Here is a 23,865-nt window from a genome sequence, read left to right as displayed (position 1 = left end):
AGGCTCATTTAAATTTTAGCTTTGATGTAAAAAGTTAAAATATAATCCAGTTTTTGTAAAAGCTCTAAAAATAATATGGATAAACTCAATTAGATAACGGTTATGGCTCTGTTCTTTTAGACTAAATTTCAATTAAGTTGAGTTCAACTCATCTTTTCACAAATTAACTCTTAACTCGTTCAATTTAGCTCAGTTAAATTCAGTTCATCTGTTTTAATTTCAGTTCAATTGAGCTATTTTCAACTGATAATTTTTTTTATTTTATTTCAGTTCAGTTCAGTTTAGCTCTATTAAGTTCAATTCAGTTCAGTTCAGCTCTATTAAATTCAGTTCAATTCAGTTCAATTAAGTTCAGTTTAGATAATTTCAGTTCAAAAGAACAAAGCTAAGTCTGAATTCATTTAATAAGATCGTGAAATAAGGAAAAGCAGAAGATAAAACCCTCCAACATAATCTCAGCTAATAGACAGAATCCACTGAAAAACACACAAGTTGGATTTGAATGGCAATCATAGCATCCCTTCCAAACCACAACCTGTTCTCCTCCCTTCCAACTACCTCTCCCTCCATTCCTTCCTCTTCTTCCTTCTCCCCTCCTATCCCCATTCCCAAATACCCTCCTCCTAAACAACGTCAACAACAACAACGACAACACTCCTCCAAAACACGCCACCCTTCTTTCTCCAAAATCCCCCACAACAAAACCAAATACTTCAAACCCATTTCCCCCGACTCCCCAACCATCATCCCCTCTTCCTCAAATCCCATTTCAGACACCCATGAAGCCGGTGTCGAACGCGCCGTGGTCATTGGAGACTCAGGTGTGTCATACCTTCTTCCTGGCGCCCCTTTTGAGTTCAGATTCAGTTACTCAGAGACCCCCAAGGCTAAGGCTGTCGCTATACGAGAGCCCGCTTTCTTGCCTTTTGCACCTCCTTCTATGCCCCGCCCTTGGACTGGTAAAGCCCCGTTGTTGAGTAAGAAAGAGAAGTTGTTGAAAAAGAAGAAAATACCGTTGTTTGATTCTTTTAATCCCTTGCCACCTGGTGTTGAGGGTGTTAAGAGGTTTGACATGGCTAAACCTCATCAACTTGGGGAGTTTTTGAGGGATGATAGGAGTAGAGATGAGATTCTTGGCGAACCTTTGTCTAGAGCTGAGGTTAAAGCTTTTGTTAAACCTCTTTTGGCCGATAATCGTCAGGTTAATCTTGGTATGTTTTTCTTTTCATTTATTTGCTCATTACTCCCTCTGTCCCGGTCATTTGTTGTCATTTTCCATGTCTCACTCATTTGTTGTCCTTTCTATTTTAAGAATAAATTTGATGAGTTATTTGATCATTCCCATTCAATTTATTCCATATGTCATTTAGTAATTGGCCCCTTCCCCCTTTCCTTGGTCTTTGTGCCAAAATCAAAGGACAACAAATGACCGGGACGGAGGGAGTATCTTTTACTTGTTTTGGTGTTCGTTTTGTTGGGTTTGTCTTAGATTGCTCAATTATGTAGTGGGATTGTTCAATTTAAGGCCTGATAATTAGTTCTATGCTACATGATCTTATCGAATCCGCAGCGAATACTTAAGAGAATCACTTGAGATTAAGCAGTATAGTGGCTTATGGATAGATAAGAAATGGAAGAGATAATTGCTAAAATCCAAGTATTCATTCGTAATGCGTTTGCTACAATGATAAGCTTATTATATAGAGCTGGAGTTTTTTGTAGAGAAATTTATTGGGTTGATACTAAATTTGTTGTATGCATACAACTTCTAGCATGGAGATTAGTTAAGGGATGTTGAATCACTAATGCTTTTGGCAAGTTATCGGTTATGGGGTGTATTAGATGCTAACTAATGCGCCACTTACTGAATTGTTTAAGAAAAACACTAAATTTAGGTGTTGAGGCATGCAATTGTGTGTTCTTGCTGAGATGGTAAGTTTTTAGATTTTTATGAGAAAATATGGAATTACTCGGAAACATTTATGTGATAGCTTCTAAACTTTGAATGCACTTGCTGTTCGAGTAGTCTACAACTTTTGGATCTGGCTATTATTAACAAGAATTGGTATTTCAAGTCCAATTCTCTTTCCTTGATTTTTGGAATTGTAGTAACAAATACGGAGTACACCATACCTAACTTTGCTTACTGTCTATAAACCAGTTTGTTAAAGCATGTACCAAGAAATACATCCATGACACCTCTAGTGAAAATGTTCAAAAGCCACCAAACCGGTGTATGGTACTTTTGGAGGGTTGCTCAATTTGCTAAAATTTCGGAATTTTATTGTATTAATGACAGTTAGTATATTGAGTAGCTAATGTTTAAGAATTTTTCAACTCGAATTCAATTGATTATATGAAAATTTATTGTAGTCAGAGAATATAATCTGAATAGAATTCTAGCTAAAGTGTCTTTGTCTTATTTCAGCAATTTTCTGGTAAAATGGAGTTCCTATCGATATAAGTTGATAATAGTCAATTATTGGCCTCTGCAAAGAGTGTTTAAAGAGTTAAAGCAGATAACTTTTAATTGAGCCATGTGATTATGTTGTTCGTTGTTAGATGACATTGTGCATAATTTCTTTGACCACATTTGTTCCCTATCATTTTAGTGAACTTTGCTCTTCAAGTTATGATTGTTGTACATCGCCGTCTTTAGGAAGGGATGGGTTGACGCACAATATGCTGGAATTGATACATAGCCATTGGAAGAGGCAGGAAGTGTGTAAAGTTAGATGCAAGGGTGTTCCAACCGTTGACATGGATAATGTGTGCAGGTGTATTGAGGTGTGCTCTTCGAACTATCATTTTCTTAGTTAATTCCTTTTTATGCAGGTACTTTGAGTGGAGTTGAAGCCTTTCATATTTGTGATCAAATTTTTTCGTAAATTAGTTCTATATGGCTACATCTCTTTTTATGTGGGTGAAACAACTTGTCCATTCATCACTTACTGAAGATCTTATTGTTTTCATGTTCTGCATGATTGAAAATCTAAAAAGGCACATTTGTCAATTGCTATTCATGAATTTTTACTCTTTTTGTTAATGTAGTTGGTGCGTGAATCAAGTGCAGGTCTGTGATAATGCATTAATGCATACATCAATTTCAATCTTTGTGAAGATGAGGATCTTCTTATGTAGTAGCAATTTGCTGTCGACAGTTTAGGAACGTTATCCTCAATCCCATTTATATTTTCTCTATCCGATTTTGTTGGTCAAATTATGGCGACTTTCGCCAACATTGTTTTAACAATATACAATATTTACAACTTTAAAATATGATACTGCAATATGAAAACGGTTGTTTTGGTAAATCAAACATGTGTTACATCCAGGGTTGCCGAATACGTAATACGTTCGATACGAATTCGTAATACGAATTCGCGATTCGCTCTATTGAGCGTATCCGATACGTTAGCGTATTAAAAATAATATAATTCGCTAATTCGTATCGATTCGCTTAATGTACAAAACAAATAAAATAAAAAATATTTTTGGATATTCATGATTGAAAATATAAAAAAAAAAGCAAAAGTCAAATTTTTTTTTCCAATAATCAGTATTCCAACTTCCAATCACATTAATAAAATATCAATAAAACAAAAAAATCTTTACAGTTCCCAATAAAGACTTTTCTACCCAAATTACCAATTCCCATAAACTTCTTCATCAGCTTCATCCGTTGATCTCCTTCTGATCTCCTTCCCAATACCCATAAACTTTTTATCAGTTCATCTCCTTCCTTCATCCGTTCATCTCCTTCCCAATACCCATAAACTTTTTTTTCTTCATCAGTTGAAACAGCCTTGAGCCTTCATCTTCTTCCTTAATCCTCCATGCTCGTCATTCATCAATGGTGACCAACAGCTTCATCTTCTTGCTTGATCCTCCCTTCATCTCAATTTCCTTTGAATCATTTCCATTTTCCACCATATCAAAATGTAAGTATCTTTCATTACTTAACTTTTTTTCTCAGTTTTTCTTGTTTTCGCACAGTATTCCAGTTCGCTCCATCTGAGCGAATTCTGACAGTATTAGGGCGAACTGATACGCTAACGAATCCCGAATTGATACGATCGTATCGATTCGCGATTCGCTAGGGTCTAGAGCGAATTAGGCAACCCTGGTTACATCTACATACATGTGGAAACTAATAGTAAAAGTTGATCATGGTTGACCACAAAGTCAAATAGGGAGAATAATTTAGGATTGAGGCACTATGTTCTTTTTTGCCCACTCAACTTCCAATTCAGTCCCTTTATGATATCCTGATCTTTTGGATGCTCAAACTCTTCTTACAAATGTTAGGATAAAACAGGGGGTAAGATTATTCATCGCGCTGGTGGTACAATTTACCTCTTTCGTGGCCGAAATTACAATTACCGTACTCGCCCACAGTATCCTGTTATGCTTTGGAAGCCGGCTACCCCGGTTTATCCGAAACTTATCCAGGATGCTCCTGAAGGATTGACAAAAGAGGAGGCGGATAAGTTAAGACGGAAAGGGAAAGCACTTTTGCCTATTTGTAAACTTGGTAAAAATTCTTTCTATATCCTGTGAATTTATGACCTTTTGGATTTGAGAGATGGATACGTTTAGCTCTCTGCCTCTCTAACTTTGGATGTCCTTGAGCGTGCCTATTAACTCAAGTACTTAATTCATCTAAAAACTCACCTCTTGTAATTTAACTACGCAACTGCCTTCTGTTTAGTCAAGTACGTGTCTGGTGACTCAGATTCTTAGGCTCAGAATATTATGCTTCCTTTTGAAGGGAAGTAATTAGTAATAATATTTCTGCATTTGGCATTTCTGTTTTTCACGGTTTTTAATTATCATCAAATTTGTTTGTTTATATATTATTGTGTTGTGTACGATGACATTTTTACATCTTTTGTCTATGTTGCAGCAAAAAATGGAGTTTATATTAGCTTAGTAAAGGACGTGAGACAAGCTTTTGAAGGAAGTGAACTAGTTAAGATTGACTGCCGAGGACTGGATCCCAGTGACTACAAGAGGATTGGAGCGAAGTTAATGGTGGGTGAAGATTCCTAGCTGTGGTTCTCTAATTTGTACTAGTACATGTTTACAACTAATCATATCGTCACTTCTCAAGTGATCCCTGCTGTATAGTGGGCAACAAAATTAAAATAGGGATGTTCAAGGGTGGAAGGCTCCTTGGACATGGCCTCTCCTGCCCACAAAAGAAGCGGGCACGGACTATTATATTTCCCCATTAGTCCTTCTCAAACTTGTTTGCTCGCATATTAGTGCGCCATTAAAAAAAATGTTAGGCCTGGCCCAAACTCGCCTTTGATCACTTGCTTGTTTTAAATCCTCTTGTGTTGAGCAGGAATTGGTTCCCTCCGTATTGCTTTCATTTGAAGAAGAACAAATATTGATGTGGAGAGGACGTGACTGGAAGTCCATGTACCCAAATGCACCTATCATTTTTCCAACATCAAATGCTCCCAGTGATTCAGGTATGTTTGATAGTGACATTTAGAAGTATTGTTGTCAATTAACTTCCTTTAATGCTATTTTCACACATCATCACGCTTAAAAAACACCCTGTAATTATTTTAGATGAATTTTGAATGTTTGAAATTCTCCAAGCTAAAGGTCACCAAGTTGAATTTGTGAAATCCGAGGTCCGTAGTGCATCAAAGTAGAAGTTTTCTTCTGAACTTTCCTGTTGTCTGTTAAGAACACTCCTCTCACTTTACATCACCTTTCATACTATCAAGGCAGAGCTGAATACTTAGCATACCTTTTCAACTGTTTCTTTTGAACTCTATAGGATTTCTTTTTACGTCTTAATCTTACGAATCAAATTTCTATTGGCAATTTAGATGATTCTGTTGAGTGTAGTCCTACTGAAGTGCGGTCAAGCCCAAGAATGATGTCACTATGGAAACGTGCAATAGACTCGAACAAGGCACTCATCTTAGATCAAACCAATCTTGGTCCAGATGCTCTTCTTGAGAAGGTGGAGGAATTTGAGGCAATGATCCAGGCAACCGAATATTCATATCCTGCTTTAGTCGTTTCCAATGAGGATAAAATGTCTAATTCAGAAAAAGACGGCCAGGTCTCCGAAAATGAAGATTTTGATAAATGGTCAAGTGACGAAGAAGAGAATGATGTTGAAGATTATGACGATGACGATGAATTGTTTGAGAAGGCGGAGTCTTTGAGCCCACTAGGTTCATTACCGGTTGATCTCATTGTAAAGCGTCTGGTTAATGAATGATGACGAGATAATTTTGCTTCTTATGCCTAATATTAATCAGGTAACTTACCACTCTGAAGCTGTACATCCAATTACGATACACACAGAGTCCATAAACTCTTCAAACATGAGGCTCCTTCATTGTTTAACTTTTAACCTTATTGACGTATCCTTAAAAACACTTATGTATATATGGTGCTCTACCCGCGCCTTTACTTGATCACATTAACATTAGAGTAAACTATTAAAAAGTTTTTTTTTTTTTTGGGGGGGGGGGGGGGGTGAGGGGTCTAATGGCATGCCTCTTATGTCTGTGTGTTATATAGAGTCCATAATCTGGTTTTTCATGATTACGTTGGTGATTGGTGATATTGTTGGGAGCGATAAATCAGAGCGGACAATGACCACGGCCATTCGTTCTAAGATCAAGAGTGAGTCATATATTGTCTAGTGTCTAGTATGATAATTTGATTGGGTCTTTCATGACGATAATAAATCTCATGTGAAACACTTAAAAATCTTAGGTGAAGCCGTTTTATGTAATATGATGGTCATGAAAGTCAAGTACTTCGGGGTAACATAATTGTCAATTGGTACACAAAACGTAACTTTCTCTCTCTAACTTTTTTCTCCCTAAAAACATCCCACAAAACACCCAGCCTTTTCATATTGTTCCACCATTGCCGCCTACCTCTTCACCTTCCCCTATAATTCTACTGCCTCTCCGGGGATGTGGCCACGCTTTGGCCCATCCCCGGAGGTCGGACCCTCACTTCTGATTAGGCCTCTCATCTTTTGATTCCCAGTTGTCTTCTCCGGATGAGCTTTCGTTTCTCCGATGTCGTCGCCGATCAGATCATAGTTTAGTCCGATTCTGTTTTCCCATGTCGGATCCTTATTTAGTCTGTTGTAAGTTGCATGTCTTACCGCTGCCGTTTCCGTTCCTCATCCGGGTTCTTGATGGTCTTGCATGTCCCTTTGTGGTTCTCGGTTTTTGTGTCGATGGTCTTTCTATGGTTCATTTTGCATGCATCTGACCGTTTGGCATTTCCGTCCCTCCGTTCCCCTTGTCCTGTCACCGTCGGTCTGGATTCCAACCAAGTGGTGATCCCCCCATTCCCCCCACCCCTGGTTTGGCTTCCTTGTTTCTTGGTTTTGTCTGCATGTGTCTATGTGGTTGTGTTTTGGGTCAGATTTGGTGATCCCCCCATTCCCCCCACCAATCAGTCCCTTTTTCTTTTTCGCTTGTGTTCGTCAGTATCGTCTTTAGCGTGGTCTGGTTGCTTGTAAGGCGGTGGTCCTGGGAGGTGTCGTTTGGTGAAACGGGTGTCTTTTCGGTTTTGCATGTCCCCTTGATTGTCGGGTCTGTTTGTGTCTTTTTAGGTTCTCGGTCACTTTGGGTGTGTCTGTCTGTTTTAAGTTCCGTTTGAGGATTTGGTGTTTCTATTGAGTCTGGTACGCTACATTTTCATGTCTTTATTGGGGTGAGCTATGATCTGCTCTTGGTGACATGGTAGGGACTTTTTCATCTGTTGATTGACATGAGTTTCATCCTTGCTCTTGGTCTTAATCAGTGTTTAATGTGTTGGTCTGGGTAGTATCAATATAGGCCGGATTGTGTGGTGATTGGGTAGGTTGGTTGTGGTGGTTGTCTTCCTCTTAATTTCCATGTTATCGGTTATAAGTGTCATGTTTACTTGTTTTCTTTACTTACTATCAATAAAGGTCTCCTTCAGGAAGTGTCTCCTCATTTGGTCTAGGGTGTCCTGTCCCTCTACTATTTGGGGTTTGCTTCCTTTTTGGAACCAACTAGATTATGTTATTTCGGGATTGTCGTTGTATGTCTGTGCTTGTACCAATTATGGAATTATTAAAATTGGTATGGCCCCTTTATGTCAAGTGTGGGTTGGATTCGTTAAAAGTCGGTGCCTTTTCGAATCTGTGGATAGGAGAGTGGTTGAGGGTTTGTCCTTGTTCTCATCTTTCTGCATGCTGGTTCTCTCGGATTGCTGGTCTTATGAACAAAGGGTTCGATCTCTATGGTGTAGGAGAGTTATCTCCATCGATGGCAGACTTCGTCGTCTTGCTTTTCACCCTTTCTTTCTACGTTCTTTTCGTAAGAGCGTAAGTACACCTTGTTTTCGTCACTCTGCGGCTTGTATGTACCAATGGTTTCTGGAAGTCAGTTGTGCTGCTGATGGTGAAGCTGGTTCAATCGCTTGTGGCCAATTTTCCGTTCAATCCCATACTGCCTTAGTTTCTTTAGTTTGTCTTACTGATGCTGTATTAGTTTTAAATAATGGATGTATTATAGGCTCACACAGCCTGAACATTATGTAATACATCTTTTCACCTCTGTAAAAAAAAAAAAAAAAAAAGAAAGTCAAGAACTTCGTATATGAGAGAACAAATAAGAGAAGACAATGATAGTTAGTCTGATCTAGTGGATTATGGATGGATGTATTTATGACATACTCCGTCCATATCACACCAATGGTAACATTGAGAATCTTGCCATTATTTATGGTCGTAGGGAATCTTCGATATTATTCTTAATCTATAAGACAAAATATAGTCATGTGAGATCTTGTTTGATTTATCGTCATGAATGCTATAAAAATATCAAATTTTTATAATTTTTAATAATGTGTAACTAAAGATATTTACGTTGTAAAACGTGTTTTGGCAAGTGTGAAAAAGTCAATATTACCATTGGTGTGATATGGAGGGAGTACTTAATGATGGATTATGAATGTATTTATGAGGACGGGGAAATTATTTAGTTTGATTTATGGATAGAAGATGCCATGTTGGACAGTTAAGATCACCTGTTCCATTTTTATGTCTTATTTTGTGTCCCACTACCTTAAAATCTGAACGCATCACATATAAACAAATAAAAATGGTAACAATATATATCAAAGGCCTTATGTGTCAATAGAAGAAGCAATGGAACACAAGATGAGACATAAAATGGGACAGAGGATCTGCACGGTTGGATATCAAGTATGGGTCAGTTGTGGCCTTATGTTTGAGTGCCGACCACATTGTGTTGTAATTTATTCAAGTTTGATGATTGAATTGATGTCGCATTCGTCCAGTAAAGGTTGGTTGTACAATTGGACCCGAGCTGTGGATGATGACAATATTCATCCTATCATCATTTTTTTTTTCTTACATTGACTTCATCCAGTAACTTTTTTATACGGAGTAACCAAAATTTGCAAGTATGAGTCATTTTTAGTGACTAGTCGTTGCACCACGCCCTTCGGATGCGGTGCCCTAATTTATCAAAATGTTAAGTGTAAGTTACTCGGAATTATCTTAATAGAAATGGACAAGATCCATCATATATTTAGAATTTGTCGAACAAGCATAGTATTTATTACATAATTGGCGAAATTTCTTGAAAACACGATATCTAATTCCAACTAATTAGAGAATAGTTGCTGGCAAATAGAAGGCGAAATAACAGCGACGCTAAGGCACAATCGTTTTTTTTGGGTCAAACGGGCATAAAGAGCCTGATAACAATACGAGAGGACAAAATGAACGTTGACGGATGGAAACACAACACGTTTGTCTTTGAGGATTCTAGAAGCTCTTAAAAGAGATGAAATTGCAAGTATGTTCCACCAAAATCACCTGTAAGAATAAAATAAAAAATCATTGATCAAGTGTGGATATACCAATCCCCATGAAATGCTTCACGCATGCTTTGATTGCACTACTTTGCTCTTAATTTTCTAGCATTGTGTATAACTAATGAACTGGTAGGAAAACAATTTATGCCCCCATTTATAATTTACTTTGAAATTTCAGTTTGACCTCCCAGTCTCTCGCCTCCACCCTTCTTCACTTAAATCCCACACATATCCTCATTCATTCCTTTTTAGTTTTTAGGATCTTCTCCATTTTAAACAAGAAATAGAGGGAACATGTCTTCTTACAATAAGTCTCCCGTAAGACGATCACTTTTCCTCTCAAGCTTAAGACGAAGTAAATGTGACTCATTTACAATAAGGCTCCCTTAAGACTGTAACTTTTCGTCTTAACGTAAAGACGAAGTAAATGTGACCCATTTACAAAAAATAAAACTGAAAACCATTACCTTCATTTTTTTTTCTTCAAAAAACTACTATCTTGATACTTACTCGGGTCTTTTAACACCCTATTAGCTCTACAAAATAGAATAATTCTAGAAGCGACTTACTGTTAAGAATGCAGCTTCACTATATAATATGTAATACACTATATAATATGCATTATAGATCACCTCTCCAACTGAATCTATCGAAGGACAACATGTGATGCGTATTATAACCTATTAGTTACCGGTCCTGCCATTCAACAACATTTAGTTTACTCTTAAAGGAAGCTTAATTCACCCTATTAATCTTCACCACCACGCTATTGCACCTCAAATTGTCAGAACAAATAAATGATGAGTTCATTTATTGCAGAAGACCAATATTAAAAACAAACTATTAGAGAATATTAGGTAGAATATTATATATATTAGGAATATTAGGAAAATATATTATGACAATTAAAAAACAAAACAAATGGTGCACGAGGGCCGAAATAAACTCATAAAACACCGAAACTGTGAGGGCCGAAGCAAACTCAACAGTGTAATTAAATTAAAAGAAAAACAATAAAACTAAACCAAAAACACAACACACGCCCAGGCTCTTCGATGTGGCTGTAGTACAACCGACAATGTCATACCACCCGGCTTGTTTGGCAGGGTGGTTGCTGGGCGAACCCGAGGCGGACGAGGAGAAGGCGATGACGGGGACGTGGCGGAGCTTTAGCAAGGTGGCGATTGCCGAAGCAACAAGGCATTGGGGTTGCCGAAACAACAGAGGACAACATCAAGTCGGAGAGCGGGGTTGACGTGGACAGAATCAACTCGGCGATATCGACGGAGGCAAGTCAACAAGTAATTTAAATTTGTGCGGATGGAAGGTATAATAGAGAATTTAGAATTATTCTTAATAGAACAATATAGGCCTAGGTGTGGGTAAGGTTAGGGGCGGCGAAGATGGTGGTTTAGGGGCGGGGTAGGCGGAAGAGGGCAGGGAGGTCGTGGACGGAGAAGCCAAATGCGGTAGTAGGACTGAGGTGATGTGGTAGGGGTTGGTGGGGTATTGCTGTGTTTAATGGAGGTTGATGATGGTAGCCGTGTATTACGGAAGAAGACGAATGTTTTGGGTGAGGGGTTTTCATACTGGTTTTGGCCTTTGGGAATAGTGGTGGGTCCCTTTTATTGAATACGAGTAATAAATTCCTAATATTTCTAAATGACAAACTTAAGACACTACTATTCTACGAGAATACCAGCCGGAGATGGTATAAGACCGTCATCTCCGGCCAGCGAATTAAAAACGGGTTATTTCAAGCGGAAGGATTTTTGAGAGGATCGATTAAGCTGATACCATGTTAATAATAGAGGAGAGATATAACTGAATGAGGTGATCATTATTGACTGAAACGATTACATTATATAGTAGAATGCCTTGGGGAATAATCCAAGTATATTCCACTTCAATAATATCCTAACAAATATATTATCTTAACCATAATATATTTTCCTAATATTCCTAATATATATAATATTCTACCTAATATTCTCTAATACAAACCAAGTACATGATCATGTTTTACTAACCAAAGATTTACATTGCTAGAAATCGGAGGCCTTAGTTACGTTTTACTCAGTAAACTCATAATAGAGAATAAACCATGATCCTCTCTTTCGAGAATAACTAAATTAGTATGTATCCTAGTATGTACTAAAAGAACTCATATTTACAATTGCTAGGAATTAGAGGCCTTGGTCACATTTTTCTAGAAATTAGTCTGTACCAAAAGAGCCTGATGCAGTTGCACCCACATGCATCTAAAATCATAATCAACGTTAGCTTTAAGCAAATAAACAGGATAAAATGTGACAAGGTCAACTCTTTAAGAAAATAATGAACAAAGGCATCATAAGAAAAGGGTAACTTTCATAGGTCCCTAATTCTTAAATTAATAGGAGTTCGCCTATGATGATAAACTTCCACCGAACAAGAGATTTACTACTGAACTATGCAAAATTAAGAAACCTATTCTTAGCCTAAGGTTTAAATGTACACAAGTCTGACATACCACATCGACCACATGTTCTTAAGTATACATATACACGTCAAAAGACTCGAAGAGGGAATTGTTAGAAACCAGGGCAAAACTGGAAGCAAGATGTACCTCAAATTAAATTTGAAATTATCTCCCTATATTACCCCTTACCTCTTACCGGCTCGATAATAACACATACTTGAACAAAACATGACTCAACCCCAATCACATGCAAACATATCCAAAATCTCTCGACTCAAATTGCTTGTACAGTTGAACCATACCAAGCTTAGATGACTCATTTGTTACTTCCTTCGTGAAGTCAATTAATATTGAAACTTGTAATTGAACTATGGCAAGGATAATAGTTACCAAATGCGAGCAAGCTCCCGGGCAATACAATGGCAGTTGTTCCAAGTAGTGCCCGTTTTTCATTGATGTATGTACCATTTGTGCTGTCTAAATTCGTGACAGAAGACCGCCTTCTTGTGCAACCTGGAAACTACATAGGATGTAACCACATTATAATACGAATTTAAAATGCGGAAGCGATATTTGACACTCGTATCACATTCATATTGGAATAGGGAGCTAAATTAGTCATTTCTTCTACACTTGACGGTTAGTATTGACAATCTAAGAGTTGATATTAGACATGCAGAGACTGTAATATGAGAGTATGAGACAGTCATAAGATAATACATGTGGCAATAGGAAGCACCAACACCGCTGTATCAACCACTCAACCAACAATATCCTCTCTCTCTGACAATTTAGCATTCCTGATTATTATTTAGATCATGTAGCAAAATGTATCTACCAGAAATCTAACCAAATAATAAGTTTAGTAACTCACTGAGAAGATTTCATATGCACCTGGTATATCCATCTTATACCCTATGTGTTTCTAATCGTCGTCTCCTTCAAGGCGCGCTATAATTGTCCATACATCACTCTGAGTCTAAAACCAACAAGACAAACATGCTAATATAATTTATGTCGTGATTTCTATGGGGCTAATACTTACTAAGACAATGATGTACATGTCTTATATCATTTTCAGCATGGGAAAGATTATGTTGCCATCTCAACAAAATTTGCGGTAACAGGCGGTTGTAGCGTTATTCGTTAGACTTCCTCTGTTATCCATTATTTACTAACTTATACGGAGTACATAAATCTAACATATGATTAAAAGCGATGGTAAACAAAACAATGCCTTAAAAAAACAATCCTACGATTGATGACCAGGTTTTGTCGTCACTTCCGGTACCAAAAACAATTTATAAAGAACCAAATAAAAGTAGTATTTATTCGGGTGTCGAACACAAAGATGGCGGGGGTTAGATACTTGGTTTGTTTAAGTCTTTAGTTTAGCCAAATAAAAGTAAGATGTTGATTTATCTAAAACTAAGAGGCAAACAAGTTAAATTAAACTAAATGGGATTGTATTCAATTGATGGAAGAACTAGAGTCTTCGGGTTCACTTGGGTAGGAGGGTATAAAACAAGATCAAAACAAGACATGGGTGATGACAATGGTCAAGGAATTAAGACTAATTTCCTAGTCACCTCGAGTTCATTAACAAGTTGTCACTTAATTAATATGAACTCAATACTAACATGGCATATAGACCTTCCAATAGCATAAGCATCAAGACAAGCCAAACATGTCAAAGAAAGAGTTAAACTTTCGTTCAAACTATTCTACGAACACTTAATATGCATGAGAACAAGACCGATCGATCTACTAATCATAGCATAAAGACCATCCAATAGCTTAAGCACCAAGACAAGTTAAACATGCCAATGAGAGATTCAACTTTCGTTCAAACATTTCATCGAGCACTTCATATGCATGAAAGTAATTACCAAGTAATCACCCAATTCCAAATGTTAATAACCCATTTTTACACCCATTAATGACCCAAGATCCCCCTAAACTCTAGATGAGACTACTCACTCATGTTCATGGATGAGAAATCACCAACAATTTCCAACAATACACAAGTAAACATTGTAAAATTGATAAAGATGGAAACTTTGAATGAATAACAATTAACCAACATAAGAAATGTAAACAAATGAAAATAAATGCAAATAAAAGATGAGAATTATACCAAATAAGAGGAAAGGAACAAGCTTGGATAATAATGGAAGAATGAATTTCTTCAAATTTTCAAATATAACCCAAATGACTAATTGTATACTAATGAGAGATGAAGAACTTGAATGAACAAAGGAAGAACTAAACTAAAATTAAAGAAAGATTACAACTTTTTATTGAATGAAAATGAGAGAGTAAATATTAGGGTTCTACAAAATGTTGAGAGGAGAGAATGAACTAACTAGTCTAATTCTATCTAATGTAAGGTAAACTCATAAAAGGTAGTGTAATGTGGTAAGGTCTTTATATACTAATTTATTAATTAATAATATTACTAATTACTAATTACTAATAATAATGATAGTAATAATAATAATAACAAAACTCATCCACCCCCAAAATTTCGACACATCTCACTGAAACAAACAAAAGGGAAAAAACCAAAAAGGGGAAGGGGAAAAACGGGACTCAAAATCACCAAAAGGGTGTTCTGCCAGTCCACCGGCGGCCGGGCTTTACGCCGGTAGCGAGGGCAATGAAGCAAGGGACATAAATTAATGTGATGTGCGTTATGCCGGTACGACGGCTGCCGGTTGACCAGTAGAGAGCAGCAGTAGTTGATGCGAGATGTTGAAAAGGTGCGTTGTGCCGGTACGTCGGCTGCCGGGGTCATGACCGGTAGCGAGTGCATAATAAATTGGACCAAAATATTGATGTGTTCCCAGCCGGTGTGGGTGTTGGCTGCCGGTTGGCCGGCAGAGAGTAGATTGAGTTGTTGTTGTTGGTTTTCGCGGGTTTGTTTAAAAGGAGGTGAAACTGATGGCTGCTGTTGGTCGTCGGGTTTCTGGGTTGATGGTGCGAAGTAGAGTTCCGGTGGTCCTTGCTTTGGTGGTGCACGAATGGTAGCTTGAAGTTGTTGAGGTACGGAGAAGCAGGGGTGGTCACGAATGGTGATCGGGGTATGTCGACAATGGTGATGAAGGTGAAAATGAATAATGGTGACAGGTTTCATGGAGGTTGGATTGGAGTTCGAAAATGGTGATGTTGATAGTGTGAATGGTGATGTCGTGCTGGTGTTGTATAGATGGGTGACGGAATGGTGATGACGATGGAGGTCGAGTATGGTGGAGATGCAGGGGAGGTGTTGATGAATGGAAATGGCGGAAATGATTGATGAAATGGTGGAATGTTGATAGGCTAATTTCTGGGCAGCTCGGGATGGTGCGTGAATGGTGATGAAGGTTTGTTAATGGAGGTGGAAGTGAATGAAAGTGGAAATGGTGAGGATTAAGTGTTTGTTTTGGTGATTAAGTTGGTGCAGCTGAATGAAGGTGGAGTTGGTGCGTGATAATGGTGAATGATGAAAGTCGAGCTGTGATGTCGCTGGTGATGAAGTTGCTGGTGATGAAGAAAATGGTGATGACTGTCGTGAATTGAAGGTGATGATGGTGAGTAAATTGATGGTGAATGGGAAAGGTCAAAGTCAACCTTTGACTTTAATTTTGGTTTTTCATTTGATCTCGCTTTGCTCTTGGCCCGTCTCATTTCCGTTTCGACCCGATTTGCTCCTTACTTTCCGCCTCATCTACAATTTACAAACAATAAATTAATACTAATAATACTAATATTATATAAAACCGACTAATTATTAAATTTAACTAATACGACGAATTATTATAAATTAGTAATTAAATGAGCTATTTAAACATTTAACGCACACAAAATCGAGTTGAGTAAGAGTAAAAGTATGGGTAAAATACGACTAAAATGCTACTTATCAAATCTCTCCACACTTAAACTTTACTCGTCCTGGAGTAAGCTCATTAAATTAGTCTAAGACCCGTAATATAAAAGTACTATCTAAACAAATAATATCCGATGAAAGGCAATTAACGGGCCTCCTCCGTCCCTTGAACTCACACCGAAACACAATGAGGTATGCATTCCGATGCAAGGCAAGTGGGGGCTTGCGGAAAATTTTTGATGCAATCAATCAATTAAGCACAAGTCAACATATATGATGCATCACAAAAATCATACCGCTTTCCTCATCTAGCGGCCGTTTTGCTTTGAACAATTAAAGGTTTTGGTCGGGAGATACCGTCTCATAGTCTTGGCGGGGTGTCAATGCCCTAGTGGTGGCTCAAGCAACCTCAATATGACAACCAAATGCCTAGGAAACAGATTCAAAGGCGGGAAAGGGGGAAGCAAAGCCTAATCTTCAAGATTTACACGACACACGCAAGATTCAACTAAATTGACCCATGACTAAGGGGACCAAGACTACCGACATCCTCACGGTTTTCACTAGTCTCTCATTTTCTTTTTAGAACGGGTGATTTTTGTGCAAAAAGTAACCAAAATCACTCAACTACTCGACTTCCGAGACATACCCGCAATCTAACATGGAATCCTCTCCTACAAGACTATTTATGAGATGCAAAAAAAAGGGAAAACATGCATAAAGAGAAACAAGGGTTGTAACGGGGCTAGGTGATGGGTCGAAACGGGGTTGGTGTAAGCACCATTTTGGGAAAATGTGGAGGTACACATCAAGAAGTTGCCAAAATTCCATCTCTTCCACTTTATTACAACAAATGAGTAACGTCTACACCCTAACAAAAATTGGTTTCCCGAATTTATGCAAACCTGACTCACTTTGGAAAAACACAAAAATTATCACCTTATTGAAACCAATGAGTAACGTCTACACCCTAACAAGAAATTGGCTTGCCAAAATCAAGCAAAAATTGTGTAAACCCGACTCACTTAGGAAAAACATCAAATGCCCTTTTATTCTTGCAACGCCTTTTTCTACTCCATTGATGAAGGAATGTTGCTTGGCTTTTTCTCATCAAACAAAGTAATTGTGCAAAAAAATTTTCTTTTTCATTACATTTTTCTATTTTTCTATTTTCTTTTCTTTTCTTTTTCAAAACCTCTTTATCCAAACCAACCAAATGAAGGCAATTATCCCGACTCAAATCATCAACTAGGACTCAAAACACCCTTCTTCATACAGCCAACAACATGTAAGCAACTTTCTTGATAAGGGAAGGTTGTTTATGGTATGTAGCTAGTTTTGTAGGTGCCAAAAGAGAGGTTCAAGCTCAAAAGGGGTTAGCAAAATAGGACCTAGTCTAAAGGGTCGAAAGATTAGGCTTATTTGGCAATGTGAGGCTAAAAAGTGAAATGCAACTAATTGTTTCAAAATATGCACATAAATGAACATCTCATGGTCTAAAAAGGAAAGGACGCCATGCTTGTGCGTCGTGATGTGACATGCCACGCAAGGAGCCTACTCACACCTAAGGGAGACCGGGTATGGATGTACCGGTCCCAAGGAGGCTCTAAACCTCACATGAAAGTAGCTATGTCGAAATCTAGGCCTAGTCTACGGTCTTGGTCTCACACGGTGGTCAAAACTTTCCTGGTCTAGCCTCATTTCCGGGTATTTGCAAGCAAACACCCTAACAAGGAGGTCACAAGGTGCAAGCCACTAAGAGGGGAAAGACACGACCTAGACAATATCATCATAGAGGGTATCATACTCCCTTCCTAGACCAAATTTTGTTCAAAATTTTATATACAAACTCAATGCAACAAGAAGGGAACACAACATATATATACATGTGAAACAAATGCATGCGAGAAATGGAAATGAACATAAGGTAAACATGCAACAATTTGGACTAATCCTAGCAACACATCAACACCAACAATCCACAAGTTCCCCAAGGGAACATCCAAGGCACAAAATCCCATTCTCCTTCAAATATATAAGATATAAAAAGAGTAAGAGATTAGAACGAGTTTACCAAGCAACTTCTAGCTCCTTCTTGCCTCAAATGGTAGATGCATATGCCAAAGGTTAGCCAAACATATATATACAATGCAATATTTTTGTATTTTTCAGAAATTTTTCAATTTTTAGGCATTTTCTTGCATTTTGTTAAATTTACAAGTATATAATGATATGAACAAATATAGACAATATTCACAAAGTGGATATTTCCCTCCCCACACTTTAAATTTACATTGTCCTCAATGGAACAAAGTATAGGGAGAGAAAAAAGAAAAATAAACAACATATTTTTGGTGGTTTTGAATTTTTCGAAATTAAAGAACATGTTTTTGAATTTTTATCACATTTAAAGGTATATACAAATATAAACAATTATTCACAAAGTGGATATTTCCCTCCCCACACTTGAACATTACTCGTCCCCGAGTAAGTCTCCAATGGAATAAGTCTAGGGAGAGAATAGGGAAAAGAAAGGAACATATTTTTTTAATTTTCAATTTTTGAAAATAAAAATAACATATTTTTGGTATTTTTGTTTTTTGAAAATAAAGATGACATATTTTTGTGTTTTTTGAATATATGAATTTCCTCCTCACACTTATTTATTTACATGAGTTCCAAATGGAAATAAATGTGTGGAGGAAATTAAAAATTGAAAATGCGTGTTTTTGGTTTTTTTTAGGCCCTCCCCACACTTATTCATTTACTATGTTTCAAAAGAAACAAATGTGTGGAGGAAATTGAAATTAAATGCATGTTTTTGGTTTTCAATTTTTTTCAAAGAAAAGAACATGTTTTTGTGTTTTTATAAAAAATTATCAAAAAGAAAAAGAATGTATAAAAAGCTTGGGTTGCCTCCCAAGAAGCGCGGTATTAAGGATACCCCCAAACCTAAGCTTGGTCCCAAAACTAACCGGGATCCCACAATCTAGGGCCAAGGCCACTCATTGCCTTGCCCTTATCAAGATAGCTCTCATCTTTGAGCTCATTCCTTTCGTTAAGAGTTTGATCATTCTCCACCTCACTTTTAAATTCAATGGTGTAAAACATGTCCTCCTGTAGATACCTCGTTTCTGCACCTCCCGCAAACCACCCGGTGATGATTGGGCCGCATGTTTGATACGCGGAACGATTTATGACAGTTCGTAAGATTATCGTCAAGTGATTGCTCAAATATTAAATGTCTACCTCTTAGATGTCATCTACGCACCGATACGGTCGTTTTGGCAGTAATTAGAGTACATTCGGAGTCCGGGTCAAAAACCGTCTCCATTTCCTGATAACTGTTAAATCCCGAGTCAGAATGTTCTGGAATGTTCCGGATATTTCTATTCCAAATTTCATAAATTTTATCTTTTGGCAAATAATATCCCGTAATATTCATATAAGATATTAAAGATATTCGAATTATTTCCGTCCTACCATAACTCAAACGCGAAATCTTGCTTGACAGGAGGAAACCTCCAGGGAATAGACGCAAGAAAGGCCTGCGCCTCTTCCAAGAGACGCAGTGGCTGCTGCGCCTCTTCTCAGGCCCTTTTCTGCATGTTTCACGTATCTTTTTCATATCTTTCCGAGATTCACTTCCAAAGAGTCTCCGAAACCCTAATTCCTTCATGTGATTAGTATAAATAGGAGCCTTCGTTCCTCATATTTCTCACGCGAGTGTCCGCCCTTCTCTTCTCCCTTTGCATTCTAGACTTTGTTCTTACTTATTGGCGCCTACGTGCTTGAACTTTCGACCACGTAAGCTCGGATCTTTCCGGGTACCAGCCTCTCCGTTGCATGACCGACCAATTTGACCAACTACACAATAATCAATTTATTTAATCAATCGTTTTCCTCTTACGAGGGCACTCTCTTTGCATTCGCGTCGAGCATCACTAATCGATATCTTAGTTCTTCTCGTTTCGTCAACATGTAAGTCTGAGGGTGTATAATCCTTATTTATTTATTGTATTTTAATTATTGTATAATCATTAATGTAAGGTTTATGTCGAAAATACCGTTAAAACCGATTTCTAAAACCCTTTGTTAAAACTCTGTTTTTGGATTTCCGATGTAAAATCAAGTCGAGAAAGGACGCAGCAAAGAATCGCTGCGCCTCTTGAAAGGAGCGCAGCTGCTGCGCCTCTTCGTGAGGCTGCCGCAGTTCCTGCTTCCTTTCTTCTTCGTTTGTCCTCTGTAATTCGTGTTCAAATTCTTTCCTTTGTTTGTTTCGTCTGTTAATTCTTCGTCATGATAACATATAAATTACATGTGTATCATAACCATCATTAGTATGTTTTAATTTATCATAAATCCGACTTAAATCCCTAATAATCCATATTTGCGGGTTTTCGTCATTAAATTCAAACCCAGATTTTAGAAATTCAATTTGTTCATATTAAGTTTCTGGAATTCGTCATTGATATAGTTTAGTCTGTTTACTCGCATGTTCGTCACATATTCGTTGTATATCCGTTGTATTTGGCCTAGTTGACTTATTTCAATAGAGGACTCATTAATATTTTCATCATAATTTCATGTAAATAATCCGTTTCCGGTTCATCCCATCCATGTTTATCGCTTTTATGACCATCATTCACATGTAATTAACCTATTAATCACTTCCGTCCGAGTAAATATTTTAATCCATCATTAAATTCATCAATTCAAATTAACGGTTTGCGCTCGCTACGCCAGAACTCACCCTTGAACAGACGCGCAATCGCCGCGCCTCTTCCGAGGGCGCGATCTCTGCGCTGTTCTCCAGATGATTTCGTCCCCGAACTCCGTTTCGCTTGACCTAGTTTAATTAGCTTACATATTAATTAACTATTATCCGTATTATCACTTCTGTCCTGTTCGTTAATTTCTTTCTTTCTTTCTTTTATTTGTTTTCTCAAATTATCCGTTTTGAAGGTATTTTCGACATAAATCGCCTATTCCAATGTAATTAATGTAATTTTCATTATTGTAATTTATAATTATTTCTTTTATCATTTGTATGTTCTCACATGTAAATGAACATTAAATCCTACTTCGACGCAATTGTTTGCTAAATTAATTGTTCACCGACTTAGTTAATTCTCACATGCTAGGATTAATTTAATGGATGTTGCATTGCATGCATATAACCGACGATATATCGAGTACGAATAACTTCCCTAATCATTAGTAGAGGCCGCTATCGAGGCGGGCGGGATTAGGTGTTCGATCAAAAGAGCTTCCTAATACGTACCCTCACCCCTTACTCCAGATCTCCGTGAGCACCCGTGTTCATTGGCATCCACGAGAGTCATTCTAGACATAGAATGCTAAGGGTAACGATTGCTTAGTGTTCATGTCACTACTTTGTGTCTTGACATGACACGAGGTACTCGAACGGTTCCAATTTCCCATAAAAATTGGTGGCGACTCCATACAAAATGCAAACGCTTGTTTCGTTTCTCACCAAGCGCCCCCGTGGGCGGCCCGCTGTCCACAGTTTGGCGACCCCACTGGGGAAATACACTTACGTGTAGCCAAGGGTGAAACTTGAACAAGGTTAGGGAATAGTTTGTACAAGACAATTGTCGGTTTTCATAACTCGGTCTTCCTAGACCGTTTAATTCGGCCTTCCTAGGCCCAACCCAACCCATTCGACCAATCGTCCCGTCTAAACGGTCCTAATTCTTATTTGGGCCTAAGGATGGATAGCGATTGACGTCATCCATACCATGATGCTTACTCTTGTTTGTATCTAGGGCCTTCACTACTTGAGGAAATGGACTAGGAATCGGCCTTACTCTTGTTTGGCACGAGCCTCTCCACAGACTTCGGGTTTGATGGTTCGGTATGGCAACCCACCCTTTAAACCAAAACCCTTCTAAATGCACTCAGCATCCCGTTATAATGCTTGTATAAATGTGTAAACCTTATGTGATCACCACTTCTAAACAAAATCATGACGAATTTTCAAAAATCAAAACCCAATTTCAAAACAAAATTTCGAAAAAAAAAGGGCCTTCAATTAGCGCAAAATCCGGTCAAAACTCTGTCCGTTTGTCGTGTCAAAATTCGGGCCACAAGCCCATTTCAAAGCCTCACTTCGATTCCACTCCTACAACTACACTACAGTTGACTAGGACACACATTTTCAAAGACCTTGTCTTTCTTCAAAACTCACTCAACACAAGTGGCACACACCCACTTCACGAGTCAAAACTTTTCCTCTTTTAGCAAGTGTGATAGAATGGTCGATCGTGTTTTGATTCGTCGTCGATCTCTTATCCAGTTTCCAAGATGCCCGGATCAAGTGATGAAACGAATCTCCAACAAATTCAAGATAGTAATGATCGAATCCTAGCCGCGCTAGCCCAAATGCAAATTACCCAAGACCAAACATATGCCCGCCTTGACCTTATCGAAGGCCGTATCTTTTCCGTGGAGGGAAGGTTACCTCCTCATGAAAGTGAAGTACTATGTAATTCCGATGACGAGTCTAGGGATGAGAATCCTATCATAGGGACGACTGCAGCTGAGAAAAGACTCCAATACCTAGAGGAGCAATTGATGTACCTTAAGGGGGATGACATTTATAGGGAAAACAATCGCAAGTATGAAGCCGTCAATTCCAAATTGCCAACCAACTTTAGCATGACGGATATCCCTAAGTTCAAAGGGCATGAGAACCCTTTGAATCACATCCGCGCCTTCAAGGATTACATGTCTATCAAAGGCATCAAACCCGAGATGTTCTTAAGGATCTTTCCTTCATCTCTTGACACCATCCCGAAGCAATGGTTCTACACTTTAGATCACAAGAAGGTCGCTACTTGGGAAGACGCCGCAATCGAGTTCTCTAAACAATATGCGGATAATGTCGAGATCCAAGTCAACATGCGTACTCTAGAGGTTCTTACCCAAAATGACAAAGAAGGATTCACCGACTTTCTAAGTAGGTGGAGGAAGACTGACTAGCACTCAACTAGTTGAACGCCCGGAGGAGGCTACTCTTGTGGAAAAGTTTGTGGATAATCTCAAACCCATCTATGCCAATCATTTGAGATATCAAAACATCAAGACTTTCAAGGACTTAACCGTATTAGGGACACGAATTGAAGATGACATCCGCAAAGGACTCTTGTCCAAAACGGTAGGTCGAGGATATCAAGGGTCCACAAGTCGTTCATACGGCTCTACTAGCAAGACCGACGAAGTTAACCTTCTCGAGCCATCTAAGAAAACTACTCCACCAAGGAAATTCACAAACCTTGGGGATACGTACTCCAACGCTCTAAAAAGGTTAATGAAGCAAGGTAAACTCCAACCCATTGGACCTACTCCCGAACCCGAAAGGAAGTCCAAGTTTTGGGATGAAAATTCATACTGTGAATACCATAGGGGCAAAGGGCACGACACAGAAAAATGCTACAAGTTGAAACACGTGCTTCAAGATATGATTGAAGATGGTCGACTTCCAATTCCACCAGGAGGTAAGCCCAACAACACTCAGAATCCTCTTGGAGTTCTAGTGATTACAAGTGACGAATCTACCTTAGATTGCTCACACCTCATTTCTCCCACCGAAAATGAAATTCATGCAATTGAGAAGGAAAGGCTCTACTCTACTATCTCC

General features: G+C 38.2%; 1 protein-coding gene across 1 annotated transcript; it reads left to right on the top strand.

The window, feature by feature from the left end:
- The first annotated feature begins 442 nt into the window (after positions 1 to 442).
- LOC141623566 (CRS2-associated factor 2, chloroplastic-like) lies at positions 443 to 6,357 on the top strand. The gene is made up of 6 exons (XM_074439661.1): positions 443 to 1,211; positions 2,660 to 2,787; positions 4,309 to 4,534; positions 4,907 to 5,034; positions 5,351 to 5,480; positions 5,850 to 6,357. Exons 1-6 carry the CDS (start codon positions 503 to 505, stop codon positions 6,248 to 6,250), a joined length of 1,722 nt encoding a protein of 573 aa, XP_074295762.1. The 5' UTR covers positions 443 to 502; the 3' UTR covers positions 6,251 to 6,357.
- Positions 6,358 to 23,865: the final 17,508 nt, after the last annotated feature.

The sequence above is a fragment of the Silene latifolia genome, chromosome X (assembly GCF_048544455.1).
Source record: "Silene latifolia isolate original U9 population chromosome X, ASM4854445v1, whole genome shotgun sequence".
NCBI lineage: Eukaryota > Viridiplantae > Streptophyta > Magnoliopsida > Caryophyllales > Caryophyllaceae > Silene > Silene latifolia.
The sequence above is the reverse complement of the archived record's forward strand: the minus strand, read 5'-3'. Positions and strand labels throughout refer to the sequence as shown.